The 14,703-nt window shown below is 37.0% G+C and overlaps 1 protein-coding gene across 3 annotated transcripts in view; it reads right to left on the bottom strand.

The window, feature by feature from the left end:
* ptprz1a (protein tyrosine phosphatase receptor type Z1a) overlaps positions 1 to 14,703 on the bottom strand; it is a 77,482-nt gene that overhangs the window by 38,343 nt on the left and 24,436 nt on the right. For all 3 annotated transcript variants that reach the window (XM_067379665.1, XM_067379667.1, XM_067379666.1), the window contains 4 exons: positions 13,695 to 13,766; positions 4,861 to 5,040; positions 4,483 to 4,634; positions 3,320 to 3,415 (listed from right to left, as the gene is read on the bottom strand). In XM_067379665.1, coding sequence (XP_067235766.1) covers positions 3,320 to 3,415; positions 4,483 to 4,634; positions 4,861 to 5,040; positions 13,695 to 13,766 — 500 coding nt within the window. The remainder of the gene's footprint in view (positions 1 to 3,319; positions 3,416 to 4,482; positions 4,635 to 4,860; positions 5,041 to 13,694; positions 13,767 to 14,703) is intronic.

Genomic DNA, 14,703 nt, shown 5'->3' with positions numbered 1-14,703 from the left:
AGCAAGTAATGGAGAACCAGCAACAAGACCACAATATACAATGCAAAAATTTTGTTTTGTTTTCTATTAAAAATATGACAACTTATCTTTTTTTTAATTGAAAGGATTACTTCACTTTAAAATGAAAATTACACCAAAATTTACTCACCCTGAAGCCATCCTTGGTGTATATGACTTTCTTCTTTCTGATGAACACAATTATGCAGTTATATCCTAATGTACTCCACGCGGCTCCGGGGGGGTTAATAACAGCCTTCTGAAGCGAAGCGATGCGTGTAAGAAAAATATCCATATTTAACAAGTTATAAAGTAAAATATCTGGACTGCCTTCTGTATTCATTGCGTCACTTAAAGGGGGGGGGGGGGGGTATAATGCTATTTAATGCATTCTGACTTATTTACACTGTTAAAGAGTTGGATTATCATACTAAACACGAGTTGGACGTATGACAAAGTATTTCTGTGCCTTAGTGCGTATAATGTAAACAATACGAACGTAGTGAATTTATAAATTCATTACTCATCATTCACTATTTGCTATTCATTATAGTGATTCAAAAGTTATCCATGGATAATGCGATGGTGTATTGCGTGTGTTTAAATATATTTGTTTAGCTGACCATTGATAGCTTGCAGCCGATCTCTACGCAAAAGCTGCGCTTGCTTGTGACAGCTCGTCACTCTATCTCCATCTTTTATAAATATTATAAAACTAAAGACTTTTTGGCAATATGAAGGATGCTATACTACTCTATAGGTACTTAAGATTAACATGAGATTGGCAGAAACTGTGTGTGATGCCACCCCTTTAAGCTTTTTTCATAAGTTGAATACAGAAGGCGTAGGACATAGCGTAAGCGTTTTGAACTTCGAGAGTTTTACACTTTCTTCGTAAGTTGAATATGGAAGACGGTCTGGAGGAAGCTAGATATTTTACTTCATAACTTGTTAAATATGGATATTTTTCTTACACAAGTGCATCGCTTTGCTTCAGAAGGTCTTTATTAACCTCCCAGAGCCGTGTGGAGTACGTTTATGATGGATGGATGGATGCACTTTCTTGAGCTTTATACTCATTTTCCCCGTTCACTGCCTTTATAAAGCTTGGATGCGTCAGGATATTTATTAATATAACTTAATATAATATAAATTTATATAACAATTGTGTTCTTCAGAAAGAAGAAAGTCATATACACCTAGGATGGCTTGAGGGTGAATAAAGCTTGGGGTAATTTTCATTTGAAAGTGATGTAATCCTTTAAAGCAGGGGTTCCCAAACACAATCCTGGAGCTTCCCCAACACTGCATGTTTTCCATAGCCGTTTCTCAATATGCGTACTTTTCGTGCTCTTGTGTTCTTGTGAAATGTCATCAGTCGCTGTCCAAGTACTGTTCCAATTCAAAGTTCGCATCTAGCAAGTTCAGTTCAAATCCCCGGATGTGTTCTTGGTCCGCCCCTTTTATCTAGGATGCATCGAGAGGTGACTTATGCAGACTTGAGACAGCCAGGTATCCCAGAATACATCTCGCACTAACCAGCAAGCGTCATAGTAAAGGAGAAAACCCGCATAATTTAAACATATTACTGTTATTATGTCATGATATGTAGTTTTAAGAGATTTCAGGTGAGAATGTGCTGGTTTAAATCTCAAATTTGTGGTTTATTGATAAAGATAGCGCCTTTCTGACAATTTAATCTGACGTTGTTGGAGTTGTGAGATCCAGGCGATCACCGGACGCTCAGCGCTCATGTGCCCAGCCGAGAGCAGCCTTACCTCGGCTAGTCCTTCTGACGTTTTGGCTGAGGGCAACTTGACGTTTCATAACTTTATATATGGCTATTTTACTTTTGTATCCTATTAAAGCGCTGATTTTGTACGCTTTACTGAATTGTTTGCTTTATTTCTTATTGTATATTCTTATACCTTTTATAATGGCTATTATTGATCATTAAACCTGACATTTAACAAAAAGAGACGGAGTTGTGTTTTATGTTATAGCCTATTTCATTTCATTACAGTGAAGATAATCAGTGTATTCACAAATAGTATTGTTTTATATATTTTTTTTAAATATATACGAAAAGAGGCAGATAATCAATCACTCGTTGCCTGAGACTATTAATATGTTTTTGTTCGTTTTTTAATAGGGCTGTCAAGCGATTAATCGCGATTAATCGCATACAAAATAAAAGTTTGAGTTTGCATAATATATGTGTGAGTAATGTGTGTAAATAATATGTATATATAAATACACACAAATTAATGTATATATTTAAGAGAAATATGTTATTTATGTACAAAAACGATGTATTTATATATAATATAAATTATATAAAAATATAAATAAATACATATACGTGTAAATATTTCTCAAATATATACATGGATGTGTTTGTATTTATATATACATAATAATTACACACAGTACATCCACATATATTAGGCAAACTCAAACTTTTATTTTGTATGCGATTAATCGTGATTAATCATTTGACAGCCCTATTTTTTTAATAAAACGAAAAGAGGCAGAGTGGTGTTTTATAACAAATTTAGTTTTATTGTTGGCTAAAATATACATACAGAGATAACCGGAGAAGCCAGAGCGAGCTGAGTGACGTTATCAAGAACGCTGCTGTTCCATTTGCAGAATCACCGGACTTGTGTTCTCCCGTCCACAGGAGTCCGTTCTCCTGAGTCGAACTTGCCAAGTCTTAACTACCAAGGACACGAGTCCGAACTTTGTGAACTTGGTTTTGAGAAACGCCTCATGTCTCCTTAAACAAACACACCTGATTCAGGTCTTCAGCTCATTAGTCGAGACTCCAAGACCTGAAATGGGTGTGTCAGACAAAGGAGACATGCGAAATGTGCAGTGTTGGGGAAGCTCCAGGAATGTGTTTGGGAACCCCTGCTTTAAAGAATTAGTTCACTTTAAAATGAAAATGTTGTCATCATTTGCTCACTCGCACGTTGTTCCAAACCTGTATGAGTTTCTTTTGTCTGATGAACACAAAAGAAGATATTTTAAAGAATGTTGATAACCAGACAGTTGATATCACCCACTGATGTCCATAGAAGGAAAAAAAATACTATGGAAGTCAATGGGTACCACCAACTGTCTGGTTATCAGCATTCTTTAAAATATCTTCTTTTGTGTTCAACAGAAGAAAGAAACTCATATTGGTTTGGAACAACGTACGAGTGAGTAAATGATGACAACATTTTCATTTTTGGGCGAACTAACCCTTTAATAAAATGATCTTTTGCAGTGTAAACAAGGACACAAACAGCCAGATAACTTGAGCTGCTATTCTCACCTCAAACAGCACAGCCAACGCTGTGATCTTTCCTCCGTCTCTGAGGGCCTCATCGAGGTCACTGAAAACATCTGGATCATAACAATATATCTGCATCTGCACAGTAAACAAACAATATATCTAATCAACATTTGCATAAATTCACGCTTTGAATTAAAAGTAAGGGATGATGTGCAGTCAGCCAGTTATCGCAAAATTAACCCCCACTGGGTGATCAGGACTTCAGGTTGCGAAAATAACCAGCTGACTGTACATTATTCTGCTTATTATGCAGTGACTTAAAGGAACACTCCACTTTTTTTGAAAATAGGCTCATTTTCCAACTCCCCTAGAGTTAAACAGTTGAGTTTTACCATTTTCGAATCCATCCAGCCGATCTCCGGTTCTGGCGGTACCACTTTTAGCATAGCTTAGCATAGTTCATTGAATTTAATTAGACCATTAGCATCGCGCTCAAAAATGACCAAAGAGTTTTGATATTTTTCCTATTTAAAACTTGACTCTTCTGTAGTTAAATCGTGTACTAAGACCGACAGAAAATGAAAAGTTGTGATTTTCTAGGCTGATATGGCTAGGAACTATACTCTCATTCAGGCGTAATAATCAAGGAACTTTGTGCAATGATATTACGCAGCGCCCGTGAGCCCCTGCTTGCACAGGGAACGTGCCTTGCAACCATGGAGACGTTTGTGAGAGCCGCTGCGTAATATCATTGCACTGCTGCAGCCATGATACGGCAGCAAAGTTCCTTGATTATTACGCCGGAATGAGAGTATAGTTCCTAGCCATATCAGCCTAGAAAATCACAACTTTTCATTTTCTGTTGGTCTTAGTACACGATTTAACTACAGAAGAGTCAAGTTTTAAATAGGAAAAATATCTAAACTCTTTGGTCATTTTTGAGCGAGATGCTAACGGTCTAATCAGATTCAATGAACTATGCTAAGCTATGCTAAAAGTGGTACCGCCAGAACCGGAGATCGGCTGAATGGATTCGAAAACGGTAAAACTCAACTGTTTAACTCTAGGGGAGTTGGAAAATGAGCCTATTTTCAAAAAAAGTGGAGTGTTCCTTTAACAAATAAGAGAAATAAAAATAATAATAAATGAAATGAAATAAATACTGATTTGAATTGACATTATTTTATTGCATGAGATAATACCTCCAGGGGGAATTTGCCTCCGTTAAGGCCGTGCTCAGAACCGTCAGAGGAGGCGTTGCACAGGCCCCAGTGGAAAGTGATGCGTCCCACCTTAAACTTGGACCTGAGCCCCCCTCCACTCACATAAAACCCTCCTCCCACATCGATAGCCACTGGAGACAAAAAAAAAACATATTACAAACAGAAAGCTAAATATCTATTCACATCAACTCTGAATGCAAATCTACCAAAGGGTCAAGAGTAACTAGCAAGTGGCTACTTTCTTTTTTGATGCCATTCAAAAGTACTATATGTGTATTCTGACAAAATAATAATTCTCATTGTATTTTACTAGCAAATACTAAGAAATTTGTGAAAGTTGAAGACAGCTGTGCTCACCAGTTTTCCCATCATTCTTTATTGTAGCGGAGTCTGATGTCTTTTCCGCCCATCCCTCAAATCTCAGCTTCTGGAACTGGATTTTGACCTGCGTCAGGCTCTCTTCAATGTTTATTGGTGACTGTTTGGCATTGTTGCATGATGGGTATTTCTTTGCCCAGTTATTTTGGTTTAGAGTTCCTGTGAGAAAAGAGTTTAACTGGGTAAATAAACCTTAAAATCATTCATAAATATTAGAGGACGATTCACTTCAGACACAAATACATGCTTTCCAAAAAACACATTCACAGACACAAAGGGACATCATTAGATGTATGTCGTGGTCTGCTGGTGGGTTAATCAAAGTTCTCTCTCTAGAGGTCCCTAATGCACAAAAACGAAGCCCGTAAACCAGGTCACCAGCAGTTCTAGGTCACTCTCATTAGCATGTCAATAGCTGAATTACACACCCCCAGCTGAGTCATAAACACTGGTGTACAGTAGATACCGTACAGTTGAGTCAAAAACAGTAGAAAATACACAACACATAAATGAAGAAAGAAAGCTGTTAGGCATTAAACAAGGTGGAGTTTCCAAAAACCTGTTAACTGTGGTAAAATCACTGTAACACACCCATAAGTGGCATATTGGTTGTTTTAAGCATTTAAAATCAGCAATTTGATAAAGGCACCATATGATTGGATTGGATTGGATTGGATTGGATTGGGATGGATGGATGGAAAGTAACATAATAGCCTAAATGTATATCCAGATTTCCAGATCCATGTAGTATCAACCCTCTTGTGAACATTTCATTTTAGCCATATTTAACAACGCATAAAAATTGTCATATCTGTTTATGACTATCATTACACTCAATAGAGTAATGATAGACTTCATGCTGATGGGTTGTGACCTGTCACTCAATTCTAGCTCCAGTGAACAGAGATAATTGGATGCATGACAAGCTGTAGCAAGTGTAAATCAAAGCAGGAAAATGCCAGTTAAATGTCTTCACTCCTCTATCATTAGTACTGTCACTTCCCTCCTTCCTCAGCGAAGCACAAACACTCAAAGCTGTCATGTTTCACTTGAATATGTTGGTATTTGTTTTCTTGTGTTTTTCTGATATCTCTAAGAAACATCAGAGCAAACAGACTTTTTGAGAGTGGTTTGTGTAATCGGAAGGGATAGAAAAAAAGAACTGAAGCTGACTTAAAACCAGTTTTTATACGCAAATCTTAACTTGGCATAAATAAACACTTTTATTGCCACTTGCTAAAGTATTATTACCAAAGTCCCTTTAAGACAAGTCATTTCACTCGGCGGCCATCTTTGAAACGCCTCTCGGGCATCCTGGGCATCATGCAATCTCTTTGAATGGGGAAACATCAAATTCTCCAAAAGTGTTCGCCAACCTTACGATTACATTTCATATTTGAAATCACTAATGAAATCTAACAACAACCGGCTCATAAATTTAGTTTCTAAACGCTCGAATCATGACAAAAAAAACTATTTTTCAGGCTGGATCAAGCTAATGCGCATGCGCAGACCTAAATGCGCGTCTCTTCTGAGGTTGCGTCTGACTGTTTCTATAGAAACCGGTGATTCTAACGGCCGCTGAAGTGACGTGATGACTTTACCAGTCGGCGATTGGCTCTTATTTAGAAGGCGGGACTTATTCCGCCATATCGCGCATTTCACTTTCTCCCATTCAAAACAATACGAGTGACACGTCTTGTGCTATTCTATAGTCTTTGCTATTATTAAGTGGCTTAGCAACCACCTAGCAACCTCATAGGAATGTACTAGCAACTATTCAGAACATCATAGCAACACCCTGACAACCACCAGAACATTGTAGAATTGTGGCAGTGGTTTGCACAGGCAACCATCAGATATTTTCTTTTAAATATATTATTTTTATTTGTTCCACTCTTTTTTAATAAATGCATTTTTAATCACTATTTTAAATCAAAATATTATCATCAAAATATTCCACAACAAAGCACCTGTTATGGTTATAGTGATCATAGACAAAAGACATGGAAAAAGTGTTTCAACCTCATGAACACACAGTACTCATACTCCACACACAAGCCAAAACACATTTCCCTTAAGCCTTCCAGCTGTCTAGAGAAATACAAATAGTTGCTTGTCAATATAGAGTTGTAAAAAGGTGACAGGGTTGACACAAAACATGTTCTGAAAGGTTGTAATGGGTTACAAAAATATATAAATTTAAACTGTACCGCGACACGACTGAGAGAGGCGATAAAGTCAATCAACAATCACAGCCAATCAGAAGAGCGTGCGGGCGGTCTCTCTCCGCAAACACAAAAAGTAGCCTTCATAATAATTGCAACATTAAAAAAAGTTAATAAAAGTGTTGTTCATTTTTAATTTCAACATTAACATTTTAACATTTTAAAGTTATCTCTTAAATTAGTTATAATGCACTATGAATTAACAAGAATGATCAATGTATAATTAATATATTACTATTTTTTATATTTAAAAATTACAATAAACATTTAGCCATTTTTTTATTTCAAAGAAACAAAATGTAAGAACAAGTTAAAACTGAACACAATCTTGTTGCTCAAACTGTGTATAGAACAATTTTTAATATTCTTTTGCTCCTTTTATATTTTACATTTTCTTTCAATACTTAAGTACGTTTAATATAAAAAAAAAAAAAAACTTTTCGTACTTAAGTACAAAAAATATCACATACAAACTTTTACTCAAGTAACATTCTAAACAGTGACTTTAACTTCTACCATAAGTCATTTTCTGGTAAGATATCTACCACCACTGTATAATCAGCTCCATTGCTTTTCTGACATAGTAAACTTGCTTGGTAGCTCATCTGGTACAGCATTTAATTTGTGTTGTCAAGCGCTTGGGTACGAGTCTCGCGAATCTTGAGTCACGATAAAAAAACTCACTGGACATTTCACTTTGAAATTGTTTTGAAATGTGCAACAAGAAGCAAAGTTTTTCCAATGAGTCTGGGTTGCAGTTACTTCATGAGGAGAGAAAACATACCATGCTGTACTGTAAATAAGGCAATTAAAGTGCACAAAGCTCATTTAAAGGTGCCCTAGAACTTTTTTAAAAAGATGTAATATAAGTCTAAGGTGTCCCCTGAATGTGTCTGTGAAGTTTCAGCTCAAAATACCCCATAGATTTTTTTTAATTCATTTTTTTAACTGCCTATTTTGGGGCATCATTAGAAATGAGCCGATTCAGGGTGTGTGGCCCTTTAAATCTGGTGCTCCACGCCCCAAGAGCTTGCGTTTGCCTTAAACAACATAAAAAAGGTTCAAACAGCTAATATAACCCTCAAAATGGATCTTTACAAAGTGTTCGTCATGCAACATGTCTAATCGCGTATGTACAGTGTTTATTTTGATGTTGAGTTTGAGGCTGTGATCCGTAGCTAACGGCTAATGCTACACTGTTGGAGAGATTTATAAAGAATGAAGTTGTGTTTATGAATTATACAGACTGCAAGTGTTTAAAAATGAAAATAGTGACGGCTCTTGTCTCCTCGAATACAGTAAGAAACGATGCTAACTTTAACCACATTTAACAGTACATTAGCAACATGCTAATGAAACATTTAAAAAGACAATATCAAAATATCATGATATCATGGATCATGTCAGTTATTATTGCTCCATCTGCCATTTTTCGCTGTTGATCTTGCTTGCTTATCTAGTCTGATGATTCAGCTGTGCACAGATCCAGACGTTAATACTGGCTGCCCTTGTGTAATGCTTTGAACATGGGCTGGCATATGCAAATATTGGGGGCGTACATATTAATGATCCCGACTGTTACATAACAGTCGGTGTTATGTTGAGATTCGCCTGTTCTTCGGAGGTCTTTTAAACAAATGATATTTATATAAGAAGGAGAAAACAATGAGTTTGGGACTCACTGTATGTCATTTCCATGTACTGAACTCTAAATTCAATTTTTAACTGTAGGGCACCTTTAAGTTCTAGACTAGCTCTGCTCAGGCCTTCTCTGCAAGTTTAGTATGTCAAAATTAGCTTACAGTGATTGATTATTTATGTTTCAGTATCATTTAGATGTTAAGAGCGGTATAAAAAGGGGTCAATGAAGAGGAGGGGCCATGGTATTCTGGGTAATGCTGATGAACAATGTCCCATCTGCATGACCGACCGCCTGCCTGCAGCCCGGACGCTATAATGCCCCCTTTGTTGTGCCAGCCTCCAATGACACCCAAATCTGTTTTGTTGTGACGGGTCAAAGACAAGAGTTTTAACACCGTTTAACCGGTCACTTATTAATTCATCCTTCCTAGATTAAACACCTTTGCTCTGAAACTTTGGGCACCTGACAGAAGAATCATTTTCCAAAGGAATGATCTGTAAATCATAGAGATCAGAAGCTATATATCAAGAGTGCACAACAATAAGCAGAATATCAAATCTGGCCTACTTTCAATAACAAAGCGAGACAGGGGAATTCTCCATTGTGCTAGAAATGGAAAAGAGCTGGAGATGAAAAGATGAGAGATACAAAATGTGTCACTGATGTTGTTTGATTTGATACTTCATCTCTTCCCAAACTTCAATGGGCCATATAATAAAAAAAACAAGATTTTTCATGCTCTTTTGAAATAAAAACAAAACAAAACTGTGCTGTAAAGATGCTTAGAGCATATAAAAACTAAAGCTGTCTCATTTCAAAGGCTGAGTCCTCCGGAGGTCGCATTTAAAGGCTGCATATGTTATCAAGGCGGTCTCATTTAAGAAAAGTAACCATTAGATTGCAAAGTAATTACAGTATTTTACACCTCACGAGGAGTAAGTCAATTTTATAATCTTAAATAAGACATCCTTGATGACGTATGCAGCCTACAAATGCGATCTCTGGAGGATGCAGCCTCTGAAATGAGACGCAGCTTAAGAAGCTAAAATGCTACATGCTAATTGCTTACAAATGGTAATTGACATCCCTAAGGGGCCGTTATCATCTCTTTGTAAAATTTGTGAAAACCGTGACATCACACGCATGCGTATTACGTGTTCAGTTTATAGAAGCGTAGTTTTTCTTTACAAAGTCACATCGCCAACTACTGGCCTGGCAGCATAATACAGTGTTTTTAATCATTTTTGCAGGTCCGTGTGAACGGGGATCGTTGAGACAACGTAAACCATTTAGGGTACATATAAGCATACCCTAAAATATGACCCTCCAGATTTACAGTGACTTGCTGGGGAAGTTTTTTAATCATTTCAAAGGTGAAGGAGTTAGCGAATCATAACAGTCGTTTGCATAAAGTCTTAAAGGTACGGCAGCAAGAACAGCCCGAACAGGATCTGAGAAATTCCTGGAAATTGTTATGTAAACCAGATATTTATTCTCGCCAGCACTAGTCCGACTAGTCAGTAGTCAGCACTAATAAGAAAGATTAGTACATATAACATACATATTGCAAACAAGGAAACCTTCTTATTTTATTGCAAATCTAAATATGAATTTATTGACAAAAAATCAATACTAAAATTCATTAGTAACTTACTTTTCATGGCATCAGTTCACAAACATTCAAGCTACAATGATACCCCTGTTCTTGACTCTTTTTGACTGGATCATTGAATCAGAGAGTTATTAGGTGTGTTTGACTCTAAGTGGCGCTGCGCAGACCGATAGGTGTATGACCTCAAAGTACCGCGAGAGCGATTAGAGAACAGACGGCTCTGTATGCTTTCGAATCACTCTCGCTGTACTTTGATGTCATACACTGATCGGTCTGCGCAGCGCCATTTCATGACGAACTCACCTGTTGACTTAAAGGTGTCATCGAACGGTTTTTTTACAAGATGCAGTATAAGTCTAAGGTGTCCCCTGAATGTGTCTATGAAGTTTCAGCTCAAAATACCCCACAGATTTTTTTTTTATCAATTTTTTTAACTGCATATTTTGAGGCATCATAAGAAATGCGCCGATTCATGCTGCGGCCCCTTTAAATGCTCGCGCTCCCTGCCCCCGGAGCTCACGCTTGCCTTAAACAGTGCATAAACAAAGTTTACACCGCTAAAATAACCCTCAAAATGGATCTTTACAAAGTGTTCGTCATGCATACTGAATGCATGCATCGGATTATGTGAGTATTGTATTTATTTGGATGTTTACATTTGATTCTGAATGAGTTTGATAGTGCTTCATGGCTAACGGCTAATGCTACACTGTTGGAGAGATTTATAAAGAATGAAGTTGTGTTTATGAATCATACAGACTGCAAGTGTTTAAAAATGAAAACAGCGACGGCTCTTGTCTCCGTGAATATAGTAATAAACAATGGTAACTTTAACCACATTTAACAGTACATTAGCAACATGCTAACAAAACATTTAGAAAGACAATTTACAAATATCACTAAAAATATCATGTTATCATGGATCATGTCAGTTATTATTGCTCCATCTGCCATTTTTTGCTGTTGTCCTTGCTTGTTTACCTAGTCTGATGATTCAACTGTGCACAGATCCAGACATTAATACTGGCTGCCCTTGTGTAATGCCTTGAACATGGGCTGGCATATGCAAATATTGGGGGCGTACATATTAATGATCCCGACTGTTACGTAACAGTCGGTGTTATGTTGAGATTCGCCTGTTCTTCTGAGGTCTTTTAAACAAATGATATTTATATAAGAAGGAGGAAACAATGGAGTTTGAGACTCACTGTATGTCATTTCCATGTACTGAACTCTTGTTATTCAACTATGACAATACAAATTCAATTTTTTATTCTAGGGCACCTTTAAGAACAGCTACAATTGGATAAATCCAATTCACGAAAGAATCATTCAGTGTTTTTTTAACCTGTTCAAAAGGTTAATTGCAAACAATCAATTAGTTCTCGCTTCAGACATCGCTCGTGTCTCAGAGGGAGTGGTGATTTTTTTTCAGTCCAAAATACGTTTTTATGAAATGTAGTGGAGTAAAAATTACAAAGTATTATGCTTAAAGGCAGGAACACACCAAGCCGACGGCGACGAACTAGTGGTGACGAAAGCAGCATCTGGGTGCAAAGTTGACCTGATACACCAAACCGATGCTTGACAGCCGACGGCCAAGTAGCACGTCCGTCCTGCGCCTGCGTAAGATGAAATGCCTTTCTGTACCAGCAGGTGGCAGTAGCTGAACAGCCAATCAGAATGATCAGCTGGCCCGACTAACCGATAAGCTCCGACACCGATTCAACATGTCGAATTGGCTGAAAAAAAGCAGACGATGACCAACTTCAGCTGACGGTGCGGAACACACTGAGAAAAGTAGTACTTAGTTGTTCATCCGTCATCCGTCGGCTTGGTGTGTTCCGGGCTTTAGAATGTAGTCCAAAGACATAGTTCACCCAAAGATGAAAATTCTGTCATTTATTACTCACCCTCATGTCGTTCCAAACCTGTCAGACCTTCGTTCATCTTCAGAACACAAATTAAGATGTTTTTGATGAAATCTGAGAGCTTTCTGTCCCTATGCAACTGAAACTTTGACTGAAACTTTAAAAAAATTCATAAATATATCATAAAACTAATCCATATAAATTGAGCCGTTTAGTCCAAATTTTCTGAAGAGACTCGATCGCTTTATATGATGAACAGATTGAATTTAGTCTTTTATTCGCATATAAACATTAATCAGCGAATATAAACAGAAGCTCAACCGAACCTGCTTGATGCGAGAGAACAAACCTTTTCCAGAAGCTAAAACTTGCTGTGTAATACAAGAATGAACCCTATTGGTTCTTGCAGAAGCTCAATGTGATGCGTAACACAAGAATGAACCTCATTGGTTCTTGTGGAAGCTCAAAGTGATGTGTAACACGAGAATGAATCCCATTGGTTCTCGCACGTCAAGCAAATAAAGTGATCGTGTCTCTTCAGAATATTTGGACTAAATGCCTCAATTCACATGGATTAGTTTTATGATCTCTTTATGAACTTTTTTAAACGTCAAAGTGTCAGTTGCGTAGCTGTCTATAGAGGGACAGAAATCAAAGATCTTCCCATTTGTGTTTTGAAGGTGAACGAAAGTCTTACGGGTTTGGAACATCCTGAGGGAGAGTAAATGATGACAGAAATTTCATTTTTGTGTGAACTAACCCTTTAAGTAAAAGTTTCCTACATTAAAAATACTCTGATAAAGTACTTGAAAAATGTGCTTAAATACTTTGTTACTGTCCATCACTAAGTAAAACTAAATCACTACTACCAAAATTGTACAATATGGCTAATTTAAATGTAGTCATAATATGTCTACTAAGATTACACTTATTCAAACAGAACGTTATGAAAGACACAGCAGTGATCATATTTCTGTTCCAATAAAATCAGGCTTTCCATGGCAACACTGGGATTACACAGCATGAAGTCAGTGTCAGATGAGATAAAAATACATATTTCATACACATGTAATATCAAGAGAAAACCTTAGTTTTACAAATGAAAAATAATCATTTATCCTTCAGGATATTAGAACAACACAAAGAAGCCACAACTTGGAGTCACACTGCATGAAAACCCAAACACACACTCAAAAATAATTTGACATGCACTGTCTGGGCGAGATCAGACAGGACCTGTAATTTAGGCCATATTAACCCTGAAAGCCCAGTTAGGAGATACGGATGAGTTTAATCTGTGGTGTTAAGCCCTGCATGCTTAGACACAGATGATCCCTAAACCTGATGGGGGAAGGATGCCTCCATTGCTTCACTTCAAAATGTGCATCTTTATACAGACTGAAGTCTGTAATCCTTGCATAGATAATAAACACAATATCAATCCTGAACACAACACTCACCCGCGTACGACCAGTCTATGTTCTCTGAGAGTTTCTTCTGTGATCTGAATCCATATGCTTCTGATACATCTGCTGAAAAAAAAAAAAAAAAACAATGTCAGTTTAAAATGTGGCTGGCAAATATTGAATAAAAACTGCTTAAATCAGCTATTAAACTGCTTCAAAAACAGAGATGAATGTTTAAATTCCTCTTGCAGCAGCTAAATCATGTCATGACCTGCTGTGACCTGCTGTCAAAACACTTGCTCTACCACTGACAGTCAAACGCAGTCTTATGAATGACTTCTTGGTATTTTATTTAATGGTTTGAAAAACTGCACTTAGGTTTTAATCTGCCACTGAATCCTGTCAGGCAACTGACAGTGCCAAATTCAAACGGCATAATTGTTTTAAGAATGCAATTGTGAGTCAGATTAAAAGCACAATATGGAAATCATCGAGAATGTGAGTTCAGGAGGAGTTGAACGGAAAGGCAACCTCTATTGTTCTCTTTGTTCAGTCTTTTGCCTGGTGGTTTCATTCACTCAATTTAAAAAAGTCTCTTTTATTGTCAGAAGGTCATCACCCAGGATTTTAAGGTCATGTGGTAAAAGATCATGTGCAAAGTTCTTCCTCATAATCACTCCGCTCTTACAAAACGTTGGTCTCCTGCTGATCAGCAAAAGTTGCTCATTTTTTTGCCTTTTTAATTGTAAAAAGTAAAGTCATCCAATCGCATGCCATATAGGAGACAATACATCAAATCAATCCTTGTCAAAATACTTGCAGGATTCATTCTTTTTTTCCCGTTTAATCACATTTGACTGTCAAAAGAATTTATTCGCCATTAATAGGGATTAGACATTTTATTCTACCTCACTTTGTTTCTGAAAACTTATCTATTTTTGCATTCAAAAGAAAAATGAGATTTCATTATTTACTAAATTCATCCCAAATCCATTATTACTTCTCCTTTTGTGTTTCATGGAAGTTAAGGGTAGCATCGGACGTTTTTTTACAAGATGTAATA

Source organism: Chanodichthys erythropterus, chromosome 24, assembly GCF_024489055.1.
Source record: "Chanodichthys erythropterus isolate Z2021 chromosome 24, ASM2448905v1, whole genome shotgun sequence".
In the NCBI taxonomy this organism is placed as follows: Eukaryota; Metazoa; Chordata; class Actinopteri; order Cypriniformes; family Xenocyprididae; genus Chanodichthys; species Chanodichthys erythropterus.
This window is presented reverse-complemented; position numbering and strand designations above follow the sequence as displayed.